Genomic DNA, 17,380 nt, shown 5'->3' with positions numbered 1-17,380 from the left:
ATAGGACGATCATGATTGGTCATTACTTGGCCAAACTATATGGCTCTATATTGGAGTCAGAGCTGAGCCACTAGGCAGAGGCATGGTCATCGAGCACATGGACAGGCAGGCTTCAGGAGAGGATTTAATACCTTAGATCACATACTGACACTTCGGGCACTTATTGAAGAGGGCAGGGCACAGAAGAGAAGGATCTACTGCTACTTTGTGGACTTCCGCAAAGCCTTCGATACCGTACCACGTGCTAGGCTTATGCACAGATTGCATGACATTGAGGTACCCGAGGATATGCAGTGGGGGATATATGCTTTGTATGAGTCTGTGACAGGCACAGTCCGAGCTCCAGGCGGACTATCCGATATGATGACCAGCACGATAGGGGTGAAGCAGGGATGCCCGCTATCGCCCACCCTCTTTGGACTGTACATTGATGCGGTCTCTGATTATGTAGACAGATTGGGAGGCCCAAGGGCATGCCTGGCAGGGGTGTTGATACCCATCTTGTTATATGCTGATGATATTGTTCTAATCTCAGACTCTCCGGAGGGATTACAAAGACACCTAGATGCATTACAGGCTTTCTGTGCGGATAGAGATCTGACAGTGAACCTTGGGAAAACCAAGGTTATGGTGTTTAACACCACACAGGCATGGGTGACGAGATCAGAGCCTCAGTTCACTTTCCGAGGCGAGCCGGTTGAGTACGTCAGGTCATGTCTACTTGGGAGTTACCTTCACAGGACCGCGTTTCTCCTTGAAGGAGGCAGCAGCAGCTAGATTAGCTCAACGGCATGCAGTCTTGGGGGCACTTGAGAGGCAGTGTGCACACATATAGTTTCAAGAGCCACGCACCAAATTGTGGCTATTTGATACGCTTGTCACACCGACCATCCTGTACGGAGCTCCAATTTGGGGGCCCAGCATACATCACAGATCTCAGAGAAGAACGGATGAGGGATGGAGGCAAATGGAGAGACCACTGATTATGATGATTGCCCGCATGATTCAGAGCAACTCATCAGTACCACATGAGATTGTTCGGGCTGAGCTGGGTGCCACACCAGTAGTGACCGAGGCCCTATTGCAGGCAGTTACCTTTTTACAGCGGCTATGGGAGCTCCCTCAGCAGAGGTACTCTCGATTGGCATTGACCTCATCCATACAGTTGGCAGAGGATGGAGATACTCATTGCTGGTACGCTTAGATGTAATATGCGGAAGCTTCGGAGAAGGATCGGTACTTCAAAACTCAGAAAACAGCACTCTTTTCGCGACGGAATTAACGCACAATTGAAAGACGATGTGCAGAAAAATAGAGAGAGAAGGGGGAGATGGAGAAGGACACAGTATTGGGTCCCAATTACCCTCTGTAGGGCCCCCACCACGGATGGTGTATTTGCTTTATTAGAATGATGTAAATCTGGAAACAAATACAAAGTACTTGACCTTTTCTTGGCTGGAAAACCTGCCCTTGACCTTCAGTCCTTCACCCCTTAGCTTTAGCAAACCCTTGGCTGTCCTGGCCCTTGAATGCTTGAGACTCTTGGTGAATTGTGAGATGGATGAAATGAATTATGACTTGGGCTTTTATACCCCTCATATCATGCAGTCGGCTGTCTTTATGAAGTCCCACGACTGAGTCTTGTGCAATAAATGAATTCACACCATAATACATGCTGTCCAGCCTGCGCATGTACTTCTGGGACAGCACCAAGGTGCTGGGCATCAGCGCATGGGTGTGGGGACTGCCCCCCACACCTGGCCGACTGGCTGGGCAGGGCTTCTACCCCTGTCGGCTGCCTGTCCAGCAGCCCTAGGCCTGGCCGACTGTCCTTCCAGCCCAAGCCATGGCTGGTGGGCACAATGTGGGCCCTCCTGGCCCCTTGGGGGTGGTTCTATACCTCCCCCATGCCCATGCTAATTATGCCAATGCAAATCCTTGCCCTGGGGTAGCCCTACGGGCTGGCCCCATCTCTACATGCAAACTACATGCCTACAGATGTCTGGCATCCAGTTGCAAACCAGATACACAGCACATCTGACATCATTCCAGAGGGAGACTCACAGCGCGGACTGGCACTGCTTCATGTGCAGGACAATGCACACCTGACCTCGGACTCATGTGCAGGACAATGCACACCTGACCTCGGACGACTGAGATGGATCCCTGGCTGACTCGTCCCGGACTGGGCTCACATGGGACCAGTTCACCATCCCAGGTCCTGCACCTTCTGTACAGAATGTCTACGTGGCATCCAAGTGCGGGATGCACGTGACATCCCCTTCTGCTTAACTTGACGGAAGCTGCATAGCCTCCAAATAATCCGTCAATAAAGCCGGATAATCTTCGAAAAATTCTTTGTCGAGCCATACCGCTTCATGAGTTCCTCGGTCCTGAAACTTCGTGAGGAACTGTCGTAGTCTTCGGCCGGAGCCATGCTTGAAACGGTGCAGAAGGATCTGTTCTGGAACCATTACTTCTGCTTCATCAATGATGTCTGGTTCCGCTTCGTCTTTGACCTCTGAAGGGGGTGGACCTGCATATGGCTTTAACCAACTGACATGAAATACATCGTGCATAGTCCAACTCGGAGGTAGCTTTAACTGCATAGACACCTCATTAATCTTTTTCCGGATGGGGAATGGTCCGAAGCTCCTGAAAGACAACTTTGGGCATCGCTTGCCCACCTGCTTTAATCTTTGCTTCATAATCCGAAGATATACCCAATCTCCTTCCGAAAACTTCATGTCCCTTCGGTCTTTATTGGCCTGTCGAGTGTAGGCCTCTTGCGCTTTAGCCAATCTGTCTTTGACGGACTCTAGGATCTCCTGGTAAGACTCCGTCACTCTGTTCGCCTCCGGTACTGAAGACGACGTCCTGGTTAACAACGACTGGAAAGGTCTTCCAAACGCTGCCTCATATGGAGTCCTGCCAATAGCTGAAGAAAAAGAGTCATTCAACACAGCTTGAACTAAAGGCAAAAACGATTCCCACTTACCTTGCTGATCGTGGACATAACACTTCAGCACATCAAAGGCCAACTGGTTGTATATCTCTGTCTGGCCATCTGTCTGTGGGTGGAATGCACTGGAAAAATTCAACTTAGTACCAAAATTATCAAACAATGCCCTCCAAAAATGACTGGTAAACTTGGCATCTCGGTCTGACACTATGGTCCTAGGAATCCCACCAATCGGGTACCAATGCCGAATGAATAGCTGGGCAACATCCTCGGCGGTCACATTGGCCCTGCAAGGAATAAGCATCACAAATTTGCTGAACCTGTCAACAATAGTCAAACACTGTGTATTACGCTTACTCGGACTGGGAGGCAGATTTGTGACAAAGTCCATCGAAATGTCTTGGAAAGGACCCTCAGGAATTGGCAAAGGCTGTAACAACCCTATCTTCTTTCCACGAGGAGCTTTCACCTTTTGACAAATGTCACAGCGTTGTACATAAGTAAACACATCACGCCTCATCTTTGGCCAATAGTATTGCCGTTCTAATTTCTCCAGGGTCGAATTCATGCCCCTATGACCACCTGTAATGGCGTCATGGGCATCATGGAGAAGAGCTGCCCGGAATGATTTCATGACACACAGTCGGCCTTTGTAGTAAAGCCAACCATCGCGTATCAGAAAATGGCATGGTCCTGTGGCATCCAATGCCTGTTCCCACTGTGTACCGAATTCCTCGGAATCCGCGTACGTGTGCTTCATGTCTTCTAGTCCTGTACCAACAAGGTCCAGTCTAGTGGTCTGAATCGCAGATACTTGTCCCTTCCTGCTCAAAGCATCTGCCACTGGATTGGCCTTTCCTGGAAGGTACTCAATCATGCCACCAAACTGCTGGAATATCTGACTCCAGCGGTGCTGTCGATCACTCCACTGTGCACTGGGCATCGTCTGAATCCAGCGCAATGCCTGATGGTCAGTGCGAACCTCGAAGTCACGGCCATACAGGAAATGTTTCCAATGTTTCAAGGCCTGAATGACTGCTAGGAGTTCACGATCGTAGACTGAGTAATTCTTTTCGGCGGGCAGTAACTTACGAGACATGTAAGCTACTGGATGACCATTCTGTTGCAATACACCTCCAATTGCGATGTTACTCGCATCGGTGATCACCTGAAATGGTTCGTCCCACGAGGCAAGGGCTAAACAAGGCGCTTCTGACAAAGCCACCTTGAGGTTCTGGAATGCCTCCAACGCTCGTGGAGTCATTCGAATCTTTTGCCTCCTTGTTTTCACTCCCTTTAGCAGATCGGTGAGGTCTGCCGAGAGATCAGAAAACTTGTCTATGTGGGTGGAATATGCCTGGCATATACCCACAAATGATCTAATGTCATAAGCAGTCTGAGGTACTTCCCAGTTAACAATCTCGGCCACTTTAGCCGGATCAAGTCGAATGCCTTCGGCACTGATTATATATCCCAAGTAATGTACCTGGAACAGATAAAATTCTGACTTCTTTTCATTGATATAGAGCTCGTTGCTTTCCAGCAACTTAAGGACTTTCTCCACATCAATGTCATGCTGCTCAACTGTAGCTGAAAAGATGAGTATGTCGTCCAGAAATATGAACACACACACTCCAATCAACTCCCGGAAAATACGCATCATCATGCGGTTAAATGTAGCTGGGGCGTTCGTCAAACCAAATGGCATGACCACAAATTCATAGTGGGCCCGTTCTGTACGGAAAGCTGTCTTGGGGATGTCCCCCTCAACAATCCGAACCTGGTGGTACCCACTCTTTAAATCCAATTTAGAGAACACCTTAGCTCCATTCAGCCTCTCGAGAATGTAGTCAATTCGAGGCATCGGGAATCGGCTCTTGATAGTCAGCTTGTTGAGTGCACGATAATCGACACACAACCGAGAAGACCCATCTTTCTTCTTGACAAATAAGATCGGTGCTGCAAACGGCGACACGCTGGGGCGGATGAAGCCAGCTTGCAACAATTCTTGGAGTTGGCGGTCCAACTCCGATTCCATTGCCTTAGAAAGGCGATACGGAAACTTGCTCGGGGGTTCCGAGCCTGGGAGGAGGTCAATCTTGTGATCTTCCGGTCTGGACGGGGGAAGCTGGGGAGGGAGACTGTCCCGAAGAAAAATCTTCTGGAACTTTTCATGGAGAACCGAGTACTTCTCGGAAGCACTGGCCACCGTCTGGGCTGTCTGGATGTAAATCATCGCACACTGTGCGCCTTTCCGGACTGCTCTCTTAGCCTGCAAGTGGCTTATGAGCGGAAAGTTTGGAATACCTGGCTCACACTTAATGGTCACAGGGGTGTTTGACACATTCCGATCAATCTGGAACGTGTGCTTGTCCCACTTGACATCAGGGAGAAACTTGTGAAACCACTGGATCCCCAAAATTATGTCTGCTCCTACAAGAGGGGCAACCATAAAATCACGCACAAACTCTATGCCCTGAATGACTAATTTAGCACCGAGAGCTTCATACTTGACGCTCGTAGTCATACCTGTGCTAAATCCCTCAACTTGTTTGTCCACCGGAGTGAGCTCGAAGCGGGCACGCCTAGCGGCCTCTTCCGTGATCACATCCTCCGTGCTGCCGCTGTCAAACAAGACAACGACTCTCTGGCCACCTATGTAGCCAAAGGACTTGAGCAATTCGTTGCGCTCATACTCCTGGTCATGGGCGCCCTTCTGCTTATCTTCGAGCTCCCGGCTAATAATTGCTCCAACTGAAGCACCGGGGTTTGAAGAACTAGGGGTCGCCGCTGGGGTCTGTGTGGGAGCCGTGCTCACCACGGAAGCTGTGGAGGCGGCGGCGGGCTTTGGAGGCTTCTTCGGACAATCCCGAGAAGTATGTCCTTTTGTGTGACAAAAGTAACATCTACCCTCCTTCCTGTACTGAGCAAGCTCCTCAGCACTCAACTTGCCACCTGTCTTGCCTGCCTCCGCTTTCTGGTCTGGAGTAAGCTTAGACGCATTGTTCGAGTTCTTGGAGCCAGAGGCTCCCGGGCTCTGTCCTGGGGAAGACCCCGTCTGGTTCTGGCTTTTGCCCCCCGAGGCGTTAGCCTTGGGAGAAGCCGGCTGGGAAGTCTTGGGCTTGCCACCATTGTGTTTCATTTCTGCACTCTGCGCAAGCGAGAGTGCGTCCTCAAAGGTGGCTGGCCTAAACATACGCACCTCCCATTGGATTTGCGTGTCCAGGCCATACAAAAACTGCCCTTTCTTGTCCGCATCAGATAAGCCTAATTGTAGACACAAGGTCGAAATTCTATTGGCAAACTGAAGGACTGGTTGCGCGTTCTGACGCGCTCCCCTGAACTCGTCTTCGAGTCGCTCAAGGTAGTGGGGCGGTAAAAACCGCTGCTTAAGGTCACGGACGAACTCGTCCCACCTATAAGCTGCCATACCTGATCTGGTGTGGGCATGAGCCCACTGAGTCCACCAAGGAATGGCCTCACCTTCCAAATACCAACTGGCTAAGATCACTTTGTCAATATCTGTTTTCCTAACTGCGGCAAAGTAAGCTTCAAATTGATGTAACCATGAATACAGAGTAGTGGGATCGAGTTTACCATTATACTTACTGAAGTTCATTTTCTCGGGAAAATGATTCGAGGGCGCCGCCGGTGTCAATCTGGCGTCCAAAGCTCGGAGGTAACGCTCGTGTTCCACTCGTCGCATGGCTTCGTCTTCTCGTTGTCGAATCTCCAATGCCTGTATCTGCCTCTCAAGCAAGGAGCTTGACTGCAAGCAAGGAGCTTGACTGCAAGCAAGGAGCTTGACTGCGGCTGTGACCCCTCGAGAGGGTCCCTGTGACGAGGATCTGGTATCTGGGGTACGGAAGGAGAGGGAGGAGGAGATGGAAAACGCGACGCTGGAGAGCGAGAACGCTCCTCCAGAGCCAAAATCCGCGCCTTCTGCTCGTCCAACTTGGTTGTCTGGTCTGCGATTGCTCGCATCATCTGCTGGAACATGTCTTGTACACTCAAGCCGGGTGCCCTAGCTGGGCTGCCTGGTGCACTCTGGTCCCATGGTTCTGGTTCTCTCTCGTCGCCGAAGTTCGCCATAGCGGGAATATGCAGTTCCTTTCCGGAACGCAATCTGACCATCCACTATCTGTGTGGGAGACTTCCGGAGGCTTCCGGAGGCTAAAAACCAACCGTCCTTCGAGGGACAGGAGTCACTCCGAAAAGGGTAGTCCACCGGCGTCTAAAAACCAACCACACGAGCGAAAAATTTTCTGGTCTTCTTTGCTGAATCTTCGTCCTTGAAGTAGGCTCTGATACCACTGTAATATGCGGAAGCTTCGGAGAAGGATCGGTACTTCAAAACTCAGAAAACAGCACTCTTTTCGCGACGGAATTAACGCACAATTGAAAGACGATGTGCAGAAAAATAGAGAGAGAAGGGGGAGATGGAGAAGGACACAGTATTGGGTCCCAATTACCCTCTGTAGGGCCCCCACCACGGATGGTGTATTTGCTTTATTAGAATGATGTAAATCTGGAAACAAATACAAAGTACTTGACCTTTTCTTGGCTGGAAAACCTGCCCTTGACCTTCAGTCCTTCACCCCTTAGCTTTAGCAAACCCTTGGCTGTCCTGGCCCTTGAATGCTTGAGACTCTTGGTGAATTGTGAGATGGATGAAATGAATTATGACTTGGGCTTTTATACCCCTCATATCATGCAGTCGGCTGTCTTTATGAAGTCCCACGACTGAGTCTTGTGCAATAAATGAATTCACACCATAATACATGCTGTCCAGCCTGCGCATGTACTTCTGGGACAGCACCAAGGTGCTGGGCATCAGCGCATGGGTGTGGGGACTGCCCCCCACACCTGGCCGACTGGCTGGGCAGGGCTTCTACCCCTGTCGGCTGCCTGTCCAGCAGCCCTAGGCCTGGCCGACTGTCCTTCCAGCCCAAGCCATGGCTGGTGGGCACAATGTGGGCCCTCCTGGCCCCTTGGGGGTGGTTCTATACCTCCCCCATGCCCATGCTAATTATGCCAATGCAAATCCTTGCCCTGGGGTAGCCCTACAGGCTGGCCCCATCTCTACATGCAAACTACATGCCTACAGATGTCTGGCATCCAGTTGCAAACCAGATACACAGCACATCTGACATCATTCCAGAGGGAGACTCACAGCGCGGACTGGCACTGCTTCATGTGCAGGACAATGCACACCTGACCTCGGACTCATGTGCAGGACAATGCACACCTGACCTCGGACGACTGAGATGGATCCCTGGCTGACTCGTCCCGGACTGGGCTCACATGGGACCAGTTCACCATCCCAGGTCCTGCACCTTCTGTACAGAATGTCTACGTGGCATCCAAGTGCGGGATGCACGTGACATTAGATGAGATCATGGTTTGACCTACATGGTTTGCGGATAGAGGCACTACCACCCTTTCAGTACAGTCTAGATTGTCCATTTTTGGATCTCACCTGCCAGAGCAAAACTGCGTGATTAGGATGGATATCCCCAGGGCACCGACCACACTCCCAGGGAGTCACCACTGATAGAGCAATCATCTTATGTCGTGCTCATCGGCCACGCCCACCAGGATCCCGACCACGGCATCCTCACCATCACCATATCAGAGCCATTATTGCCCGGCACCGGAGGCGCCTACCTCGCTTCCTACGACCTCTCCATTCTAGACAGCCCCATGGCGGAGATATTTGATCTAAGGAGAGGGAAACACTTCAACTGATCAGCATACATTGATCTACCTGATATACATTTTCCAGTATTTTCTACTCAGTATCATCTCGGAGTCTTACGATTCTGTTTTTTATAACTGTAAGACAATCAGTTTATTGTACTTTTTAGTCTCATTTAGTTGTTCTCTTTGATGATTGGCCAGCTCAGAGTGTCATCACACCAGCTTGAGATTGAGGCAGGTAGGGCAACACGGATCCCCAGAGCAAAGAGGATATGCAGACTATGCTAGGAGGAGGTTGAGAGTGAGGAACATTATGTATGCAGATGCAGAGCATATAGTGTCATTAGAGAGAGATACACCACCATCTTCAGTGGACATCCCTCACTCCGCCAGATCATGGAGTCCGCAAACCAGCGCAGATTTGGCCAGTTCTTGCTAGAGACAGCGCCACAGAGAGAGACTGCTACGGACTCATACCACAGGGAGAGGTGGGCAACAGCTCCAGCTCACTGATTTCTTCCAGAAATCTATCCCAGTGCCTATCCTGACACAGGAGGGGTTACACTTCAGCGCGCTGCGGACCTCCGAGCCAGACGGAGACCAAGAGCACCAAGCTACCAGACTCCCAGACTACATCAAAGGGAGATCACAGAGATACGGGCTCGACTTCAGCACCATATCCAGGAGCGGCTAGCTCACTTACACTCACACCTGGAGACCATGCTCCGAGGTATTTTTGCCTCGCCATCGCCTATGTATCACATATTACACCCCCATTATGGTACTGGTTGGAGCTAGACAGATCTGCATTGCATTCTTGTATACCCTGCGCATATAGGTTGCATACTGAGCCTCTAGCAGTAGTGCTCCATCCATCACACCCCCCCACTAGCTCAGTACTTTCATAGTTTATTTCATGTTCATCTTGTCCTTTTTTTTTCCTGGACATCCAAAAGACATTGAGAGTTGTACATTGATTTGTCTCATAGGTCGAGTTCGGCCTCTAGTAGACGTTAATACAGCTCTCTCTCTCTCTCTCTCTCTCTCTCTCTCTCTCTCTCTCTCTCTCTCTCTCTCTCTCTCTATTTCTGCACATCTCTCTCTATGTTGTGTGTTATCTTCGTCATGAAAGGTTGAATTCTGAACATTGAAGTTACCGATTCTATCCACCGAGCTTCCGCATGTTACAAGAGGATGAGGCCAATATACAGCTCATTATGTAGAATATGCATGGACCAGGCAAGGAGAGATGTGCATTGATAGTTATTGCTTGGAAGACTTTTAAAAGTCTTTCTTTGGATTAGAGACTTGCATCCACCCAATACCTCGGAGGGACTCTTAGACAGATCGATCAAATTGATGTGGATATATATACCTAGATGAATCCAGGAACATGCCCAAATTCACCTTTTAGGAACGTGCATGTTATATACTCATGGTAGTCAACCCGCAAGACTATATAACTATCAACTCCATTATGCATAGTATGGACTAGATACTACGACATCCCCACTAACGTCATCAGTGCCCAATAGTGGGTGTAGAACTCTGTATCAAGATATGCTCTCACACATGCACTCCACACACACACACACACACACACATAAGAGCATATATTCACACAAAGCCCTTCGTACTGAGTTTCATGAGTGGATTACTGGCACATTTCATGATCAACATGATCCTAGGTGGCTGGGTGTTTTCTCTAGGACAAGAGTGCCATTACAGGTGTTAGCTTTACTGGATCAAGATGAGGAGAAAGATCATGTTTTTTATTATCTCCAACCAGGATAGAGATTGTTGAAATGTGACACGCAAAGAGATTATTCCCGGCACTGCCCTTTATCAAGGATAGTCGCTCAAAGAAGCACTGGCATGTTGACCCTCCGCCTGAAATTGTGACCCATGGGTCTTGGTGCTTATGATTGTATGGTGGGTGTCCTATCAGATATCTTCATTGAAATCCTAGTGAGTGGGAATGAATTGCAGCCAATCCTATGAAGAGTCAACCTTTTTTCAACCACATTGCTCCTTTTATTTGGACAGATTTAGAGGACTCCTACACTGACACCGCACTAGGAGAGTTATAAATATCCTCAGCTCATCAAGGAGGAGATCAAAAAACTCTTAGATGTGGGATTCATCTATGAGATTGAACACACCATTTTGGCAGACTTGGCACTCATATAGGAGGAGCCAGATCTCCCACTTCTTTTGGTTATTCTTACATGTGGTGGCCTCCCCATTATTTAGTGAAGGGGTATTTTTTGGAGCAAACCCCACCTGCCCCAGATACCCACTAGCTTTTGAGGCAGTACAACATTGCATATGGGGGTGTAGAGCTGCTCATAGGATTTGGGACTATAGCTCAGCTTCTGTGCAGATTGAGGAGAGAGACCATTTATGTTACTTGGAGTGCTATTGCTTGGCTCACTCAATCTCGTCCACAAATATTTTTTGAGGACAAGGATCTGGACACCGCCATAATGATATGCAGAGGTGTGGCCCAACGTTGTATGCAATTGGCTATTCCTCATACACAATATAGGCTACCTCTGCAGAGGACTAATACTACTTGGAAGATCATTGCCAGTATCACACCTTGGCAGATTTGGAGGGACAGATGCACTGAGGCTATTGCATTCAGATATACAACACCCATTGCATTTGTACTATATGGAGAGATATTATTCACTCTCTTATGGACACATGGGCTTGTATACAGGGACTATCCAGATTTGTGCAAGCAAAGCACATTGTTTTCATGAGGGAGTGGGATCAAGGGATCTTTTTCTCATCGACCCCCAAGGACTCTCTTGGCACCTTTGTGCCCCATATTGGTTGAGATCACCCTACATTCTGGGATGATGATTTTTTGTTCCCAACCGTGATTTTGTATGGTCTATTCATACTTAATAGAAGTCCCCTTTCTGCATACAAAAAACAAAACAAAACAAAAAAAAGGCTTATAGGAAAAACAAAGTGCAGCAAAGACATTTTGATGTGGTCAAAAGAGCATAACCGCAAGTCATTGAATATCATGAGAATATACGCTACCATAGATTTAGAGGTTGATATCTCTGGCAAGAGGTTGAGACCTAGAAAATCCAGCCCTCTCAGCATAATCATGAGCATCAACTTCTTCTCTACTCACCTCTACAAAGTTATAGAGGCTTCTTCCCTAACAAAACTCCCTTCTCCACTTTAGAACTTGCTTCCTCCATTTGCCTCCTATAATTATCCAGAAGTGCTTGCCTCTCTTTCTCGAGCTTTTTCTCAAAATCAAGTGCTTCCTCATATTGCTTTCTCATAAACTCCCTCTTTTTCAAATGGTGTTGCTTCATAAGCTCTCTTTTCTGATACTCATAGTCTTCAGAATCCTGTAAGCTAGATTCAACAATCGCTGTTTGTCGTTGAATCGCCTCTTCTACTCTGTAAAAGTCCCAAGCATAAGTCAGCAAGTATGATTTGTACACATGCGAAGCAATCCCACAGGCATGCATAGAGTCCAGCTCAATGAAAGCAACTAGATGGTAAGTCCACCCCAACAAAGCATGAGAAGAGAGACAATATTGTTACTTGGCTTGCTTTGGCTGCTGCTCTTCTTCTCCCAGCTTCTTCTCAAGTTGTTGATAACGCTCTATATGCTCTTGCTTAAACTCTTCTTGCTTCTCCTGCATCTCTTGTTCTCTTTTAGCACTGTCCCTTTGCAATTGAGCTATCATTTCTTTGTAAGTTTGCTCAAGATCATCCATCTGCAAAAAAGAAAGAGTTGAATACAAGTCTCTTCCTTCTTTAACAGCAAGGCAAAAGAAACAGGAGAGAATGTTATTCATGAAGTCCCTTTTTGGGCAAATCTGAATAATTCTAACAGTATTCAATATCGCCACTACCTAAAGGACTCCTCAAAAGGCATACTGCACTGCAAGTAGTGCTCTCATAGCCATACATGCGGCTGGCTGCACATCACCTGAGGGCATACTGCAGTGCTCTCCTAGCCATACATGCCTCTGGCTGCACATCACCTAAAGACGTACAATAATGTAAGTTGTGCTCTCCTAGACATACATGCATCTGGCTGGACATCACCTAAAGAATCCCAAACGCATCCTGCAGTGCAAATTGTTCTCCCCCAGCCATTGAAACAAAATGCAAGTACCACTCTCCTGGCAACTGGAAAAAAACTACAGAATCTCGCGTACAAACACACTGGCAACACGTGAGCAATCACAATAATAAAAACCTACTTCTTTCTGGTTTTCATCATGCTGCTCTTTGGCTCTTTCTCGTATGACAGATATTTCATTCTCTCTCAGCTCCAGCTTCCTTGTAAACACACTCATAGACTTTTCCAGTGTTTTGCTGTGCTCTTTCTGCTTCTGTGCCGTGACTTTGTAATAGTTCAGCCACTGATTGTCCTCATACATTCGTCTCATTGGCTGGGCAACAGCTTCTTGATACGTTCTAAGCTCCCATTTCAGCTTGGATTTACCTTCAAAAGACACAGCATTAAAATCAGCATTCAAGCAAGAGGACAACAAAAGACATCGCAAATTGCCAAAATATTGAATCTCCAATCCATGTGCAAGAATCACCTGAGCTATGCTTGTTAAAGATCTCCAGGTCTTCAGCTGCTGCCATGTATCCATACAACATCCGGTCACCCCCTGGAAGGAATATTATCTTGCTTGGCTGATCCCAGTGCTCTTTTCCTCTTCTTGAATCTTTGAATTGCTTTGAAAGGCCCTCAGCATTGTAATATCCTTCTGGTGAGTCTGTAAATATGATAAGGCTCATCCCACGATGGCCTTGAGGACCATATGCATGCCTAGCCTTCATCGGACAGTGCTCCTTAAACATATCTAAAAGTTCCTTGTTTCCCATTCCAATCCACTGCATAAAAATCATTTCCCAAGGTGTCAAGTTCTCATTAAATATTCTGATTCTATACAGTGTTCAAACATTTCCTTTATTGAAACATGCATAACAGTGTAAGAAATATTTCAGAAAATAATTCTGCTCGCTTTTTTGTGATTAATACGAGCCCAGGGATACCACACTAAATTATTCATAAGAGCTAAGCAGTGAATTAAAGAGTGAGCTGGAGCTACCCCGGCATCTGACTGTCACCTCCTTCACCATCTCGTCCCCCCTCCCTCCTCCGCATTCTGTGGCGCCAGCCTCCCCCTCCCCTGCCACCTTTCAGCCTGAGCCCACCTCCTCCTGATCCAGCCCTTTGCGCCTCAGTCACCAGCCTTCTCCCTGCCCCCTCCCTACGTTTAGCCTACGCCTTCCCCTGTGTTCCGCCTTCCTGTTCCCCCTCCACCCGCTTTCCTTCGCTCCCCCGCCCTTTTGTCGCCTGCCTTTCCAGGCTGCCTCTATCCACCCTCCCTCCTTTTTCCTCCCTTGCCTCCTCTTCGGCAGTTTTCAACGTCGGGCAGTTCTTTCAGCGAGAGTCGGCCTTCTCTAGTCTTCACCTTCTAGGAGGACTCCATGGCAACCCCTTTGTCATCCCTGGCCAAGGCCGCCGTCCCTTGCTTATTTTCAGAGGCGGACATCCAGCTCTTAGCTTCGATAGTATTGTCCCTCGAGGCCTCCACCTTGGTATGCAAGATTGTGGGTAGCCGCCCGGCACGCTGTCAGCTCAAGGATCTGTTACAGGCAAGCCTTCTTGGCACACCTAGAAAGATCACTGATATTCATCCCTTGGGGTGTGGCTACTACCACGTTGAGTTCGATTCACCTGCAACTTCGGGCAAAGTCATGCAGCTGAGCCCAATCACACTACGTACAGCCTAGGCCTTCTTTGCGAGGTGGTAGCATGGCCAGCGTCCAACCCTTTGGCTTGCATCTCAGGCTTTCCCGTGACAGTATGCTTTCTAGGTCTTAGGAAGGAATACCTTCCTCTCCTCCCAGTGATAGGTTGTGCTATCGGGAGAGTGGTGGAATCCCCCCCTTCCACCACCCCCCCCCCCAACACACCGCTGCTTCGGTCTTGCTCAAATGGCCGGGAGTCCATCCCTTCATATCTGCATAGCCTCTCCGAAGTCGGTGCCTCATGCCATATTGCTTCCTTGCCTCTGAGGGGGCCCTATTTTGCAAAGAGTTGAGTACTCTGGCCTCCCAAGCCAATGTCCCCACCCCCCCGGCACGAGTTCCCATTTCGGATTCTCCTTAGTTGGGTGGGAGGGATACCGGTCCCTAGGCACCAAAGCACTAGGTTCCAACCTCGATTGATCTCGATGCAGGAGAGTGGCAGACTGCTAGCTCAAGGCGGAACCACCGGTAGATTTCCGGATCAATACACTGCCGCCACACTAGCACCAACACAAGAAGATACAGTCGTGTCAAAGAACCATTACCAGCATTTATCTCAACAATCCCACGACAATGTTGCTGCTGCGTCATGAAGTCGTTTAGAGCAGCTCTTCTCCATGTCGCCCATGCCATCACTGGTGGTCACCAAGGCATGATTTCGACTCTGGAAAAGTTAGAGAGGCAATATTATTGACCCAAAATGAGACGCGATGTGTTTACTCATGTGCAACACTATGACGTTTGTCAGAAAGTGAAAGCTCCTCATGAGAAGACAATAGGGTTACTACAGCCTTTACCAATCCCTGAAGGACCTTTCCAAGATATATCGATGGACTTTTTCACAAATCTGCCTCCCAGTCCAGGTAAGCGTAATACACAATGCTTAACTATTGTTGATGGATTTAGCAAATTTGTTATGCTTATTCCATGCAAGGCCAATGTGACCGCCGAAGATGTTGGCCATTTGTTCATTCGGCATTGATACCACAAAGGCGGGATCCCTAGGACCATAATGTCAGACCGAGATGCCAAGTTTATCGGTCATTTTTGGAGAGCATTGTTTGATAATTTTGGTACTAAACTGAATTTTTGCAATGCATTTCACCCACAAACTAATAGCCAGATAGAAATCTACAACCAATTGGCCTTTGATGTGCTGATCCACGATCTACAAGGTAAGTGAGACTCGTATTTGCCTTTAGTTCAAGCAGTTTTGAATGATTCATTTTCTTCAGCTATTGGAGGGACTTCACATGAAGTAGCGTTTGAAAGACCATTCCAATCACTATTGACCAAAACCTTGTCCTCAGTACCTGAAACAAATAGAATGACGGAATCTTACCAGGAGATTTTGGAATTAGTTAAAGACAAGCTCACTAATGCACAGGAGGCCTACACTCGATAGGTCAACAAAGACTTAAGAGGTGAAGTTCTTGGAAGGAGATTGGGTTTATCTTTGGATTATAAAGCAAAGACTAAAACATGTGGGCAAGCGATGCCCAAAGTTATCAGAAGCTTCGGATCTTTTCCTATCCAGAGAAAGATCAATGAGATTTCAATGAAGTTGAAGCTACCTCCGAGCTGGACTATGCACAATGTGTTCCGTGTCAGTTGGCTGAAACTATATGCAAGTCCAATCTCTTCATAAATGAAAGACGAAACGGAACCAAACATAGTTGATGAAGCTGAAGTGATGGTTCTAGAACAGATCCTTTTGCACTGCTTCAAGCATGGCTCAAGCCAAAGACAAAGACAGTTCCTCACGAAGTTTTAAGACCGAGGGACTCACAAAGTGGTTTGGCTTGACAAAGAATTCTTCAACGACTATCCGGCTTTATTGACGGACTATTTGGAGGCAATGCAGCTTCCGTCAAGTTAAGTAGAGGGGATGTCATGTGCATCCCGCACTTGGATGCCACATGGACATATCTGAACAAGAAGGTGCAAGACCTAGAGTGGAAACTCGTCCCATGTGAGCCCAGTCCGGAACAAGTCAACCAAGGTTCCACTCTACACGTCCGAGGTCAGGTGTGCATTGTCTTGTACATGAAGTAGTGCCAGTCCATACTGTGAGTCTCCCTTTGGAATGATGTCAAATGATATGTGTGTTAGGTTTGCAATCGGACACCAGGCTTCTATAGAAGCATGTAGAATGGGATCCAGCCCATAGGACTACCCCGGAAGAGAGGGGCAGGCTCTGTGCCACCCCAAGGGGCCAAGAAGGCCCCAGGCCTTGCCCACCAGCCCATAGAAGGGTTGGGCAGGCTATCGGCCAGCCCAAGGGGGCCTGGCCAGACGGCCGACAAACCCTATGGGCCAGGCCAAAAGGCTGCCCAGCAGCCAGTCGGCCAAGCCCAGGCGCTGCCCAGTACCATTTAGCCAGGGCAGCAGTGTGAACTCGCATGATTAAAGGAAGCATTTAAGTGCTGGGACCAGGTTGTGGAGGGAAAATAAGAACAGGCGGACCGGTAGTGTTTAGGGGTATAAATACCCAAGGCATAATTCAGGTCAATCATCTCAATATTCACAAAGGGTTGCTGCTTCCAAGGGCCAGGACAGCCAAGGAGAGTGCTCCAGCCAAGGTGAAAAGTGTAGGTCAAGAACCAGTCTTTATTTTCAGACTTATATCATTCTAATAAAGCAAATACACCATTCGTGGTGGGGTGCCTACAGAGGGCATTCGGGACCCAATACTCTCTCTCTCTGCACATTTAAGCTTCTAAACAAGCTATGTGAAAACTTTTTAGTTAAGCATCTAATCAAAGAGACCTTTTATATCTTCTTCAACAAATCTATGTTTAAGACTTAAAAATGAATGTAGGAGGTTTAGAAGTGGAAAAGACAACTTCTTTTATCTTTAAGATTTAGATCTTAAGCTTTTTAGCCACTTAACCAACCCAT

The 17,380-nt window shown here is 48.1% G+C and overlaps 1 protein-coding gene across 2 annotated transcripts in view; it reads right to left on the bottom strand.

Annotated features, from left to right (window-relative positions):
- Positions 1–11,645: 11,645 nt before the first annotated feature.
- LOC147615536 (uncharacterized) overlaps positions 11,646–17,380 on the bottom strand; it is a 29,154-nt gene continuing 23,419 nt past the window's right edge. For both annotated transcript variants that reach the window (XM_086779634.1, XM_086779635.1), the window contains exons 3-6: positions 13,258–13,555; positions 12,910–13,154; positions 12,242–12,417; positions 11,646–12,094 (exon numbers count right to left, since the gene is read on the bottom strand). In XM_086779634.1, coding sequence (XP_086635760.1) covers positions 11,827–12,094; positions 12,242–12,417; positions 12,910–13,154; positions 13,258–13,555 — 987 coding nt within the window. In that variant the 3' untranslated portion in view covers positions 11,646–11,826. The remainder of the gene's footprint in view (positions 12,095–12,241; positions 12,418–12,909; positions 13,155–13,257; positions 13,556–17,380) is intronic.

Source organism: Cibotium barometz, chromosome 40 (assembly GCF_041138505.1).
Source record: "Cibotium barometz isolate CiBa-2024 chromosome 40, ASM4113850v1, whole genome shotgun sequence".
In the NCBI taxonomy this organism is placed as follows: Eukaryota; Viridiplantae; Streptophyta; class Polypodiopsida; order Cyatheales; family Cibotiaceae; genus Cibotium; species Cibotium barometz.
This window is presented reverse-complemented; position numbering and strand designations above follow the sequence as displayed.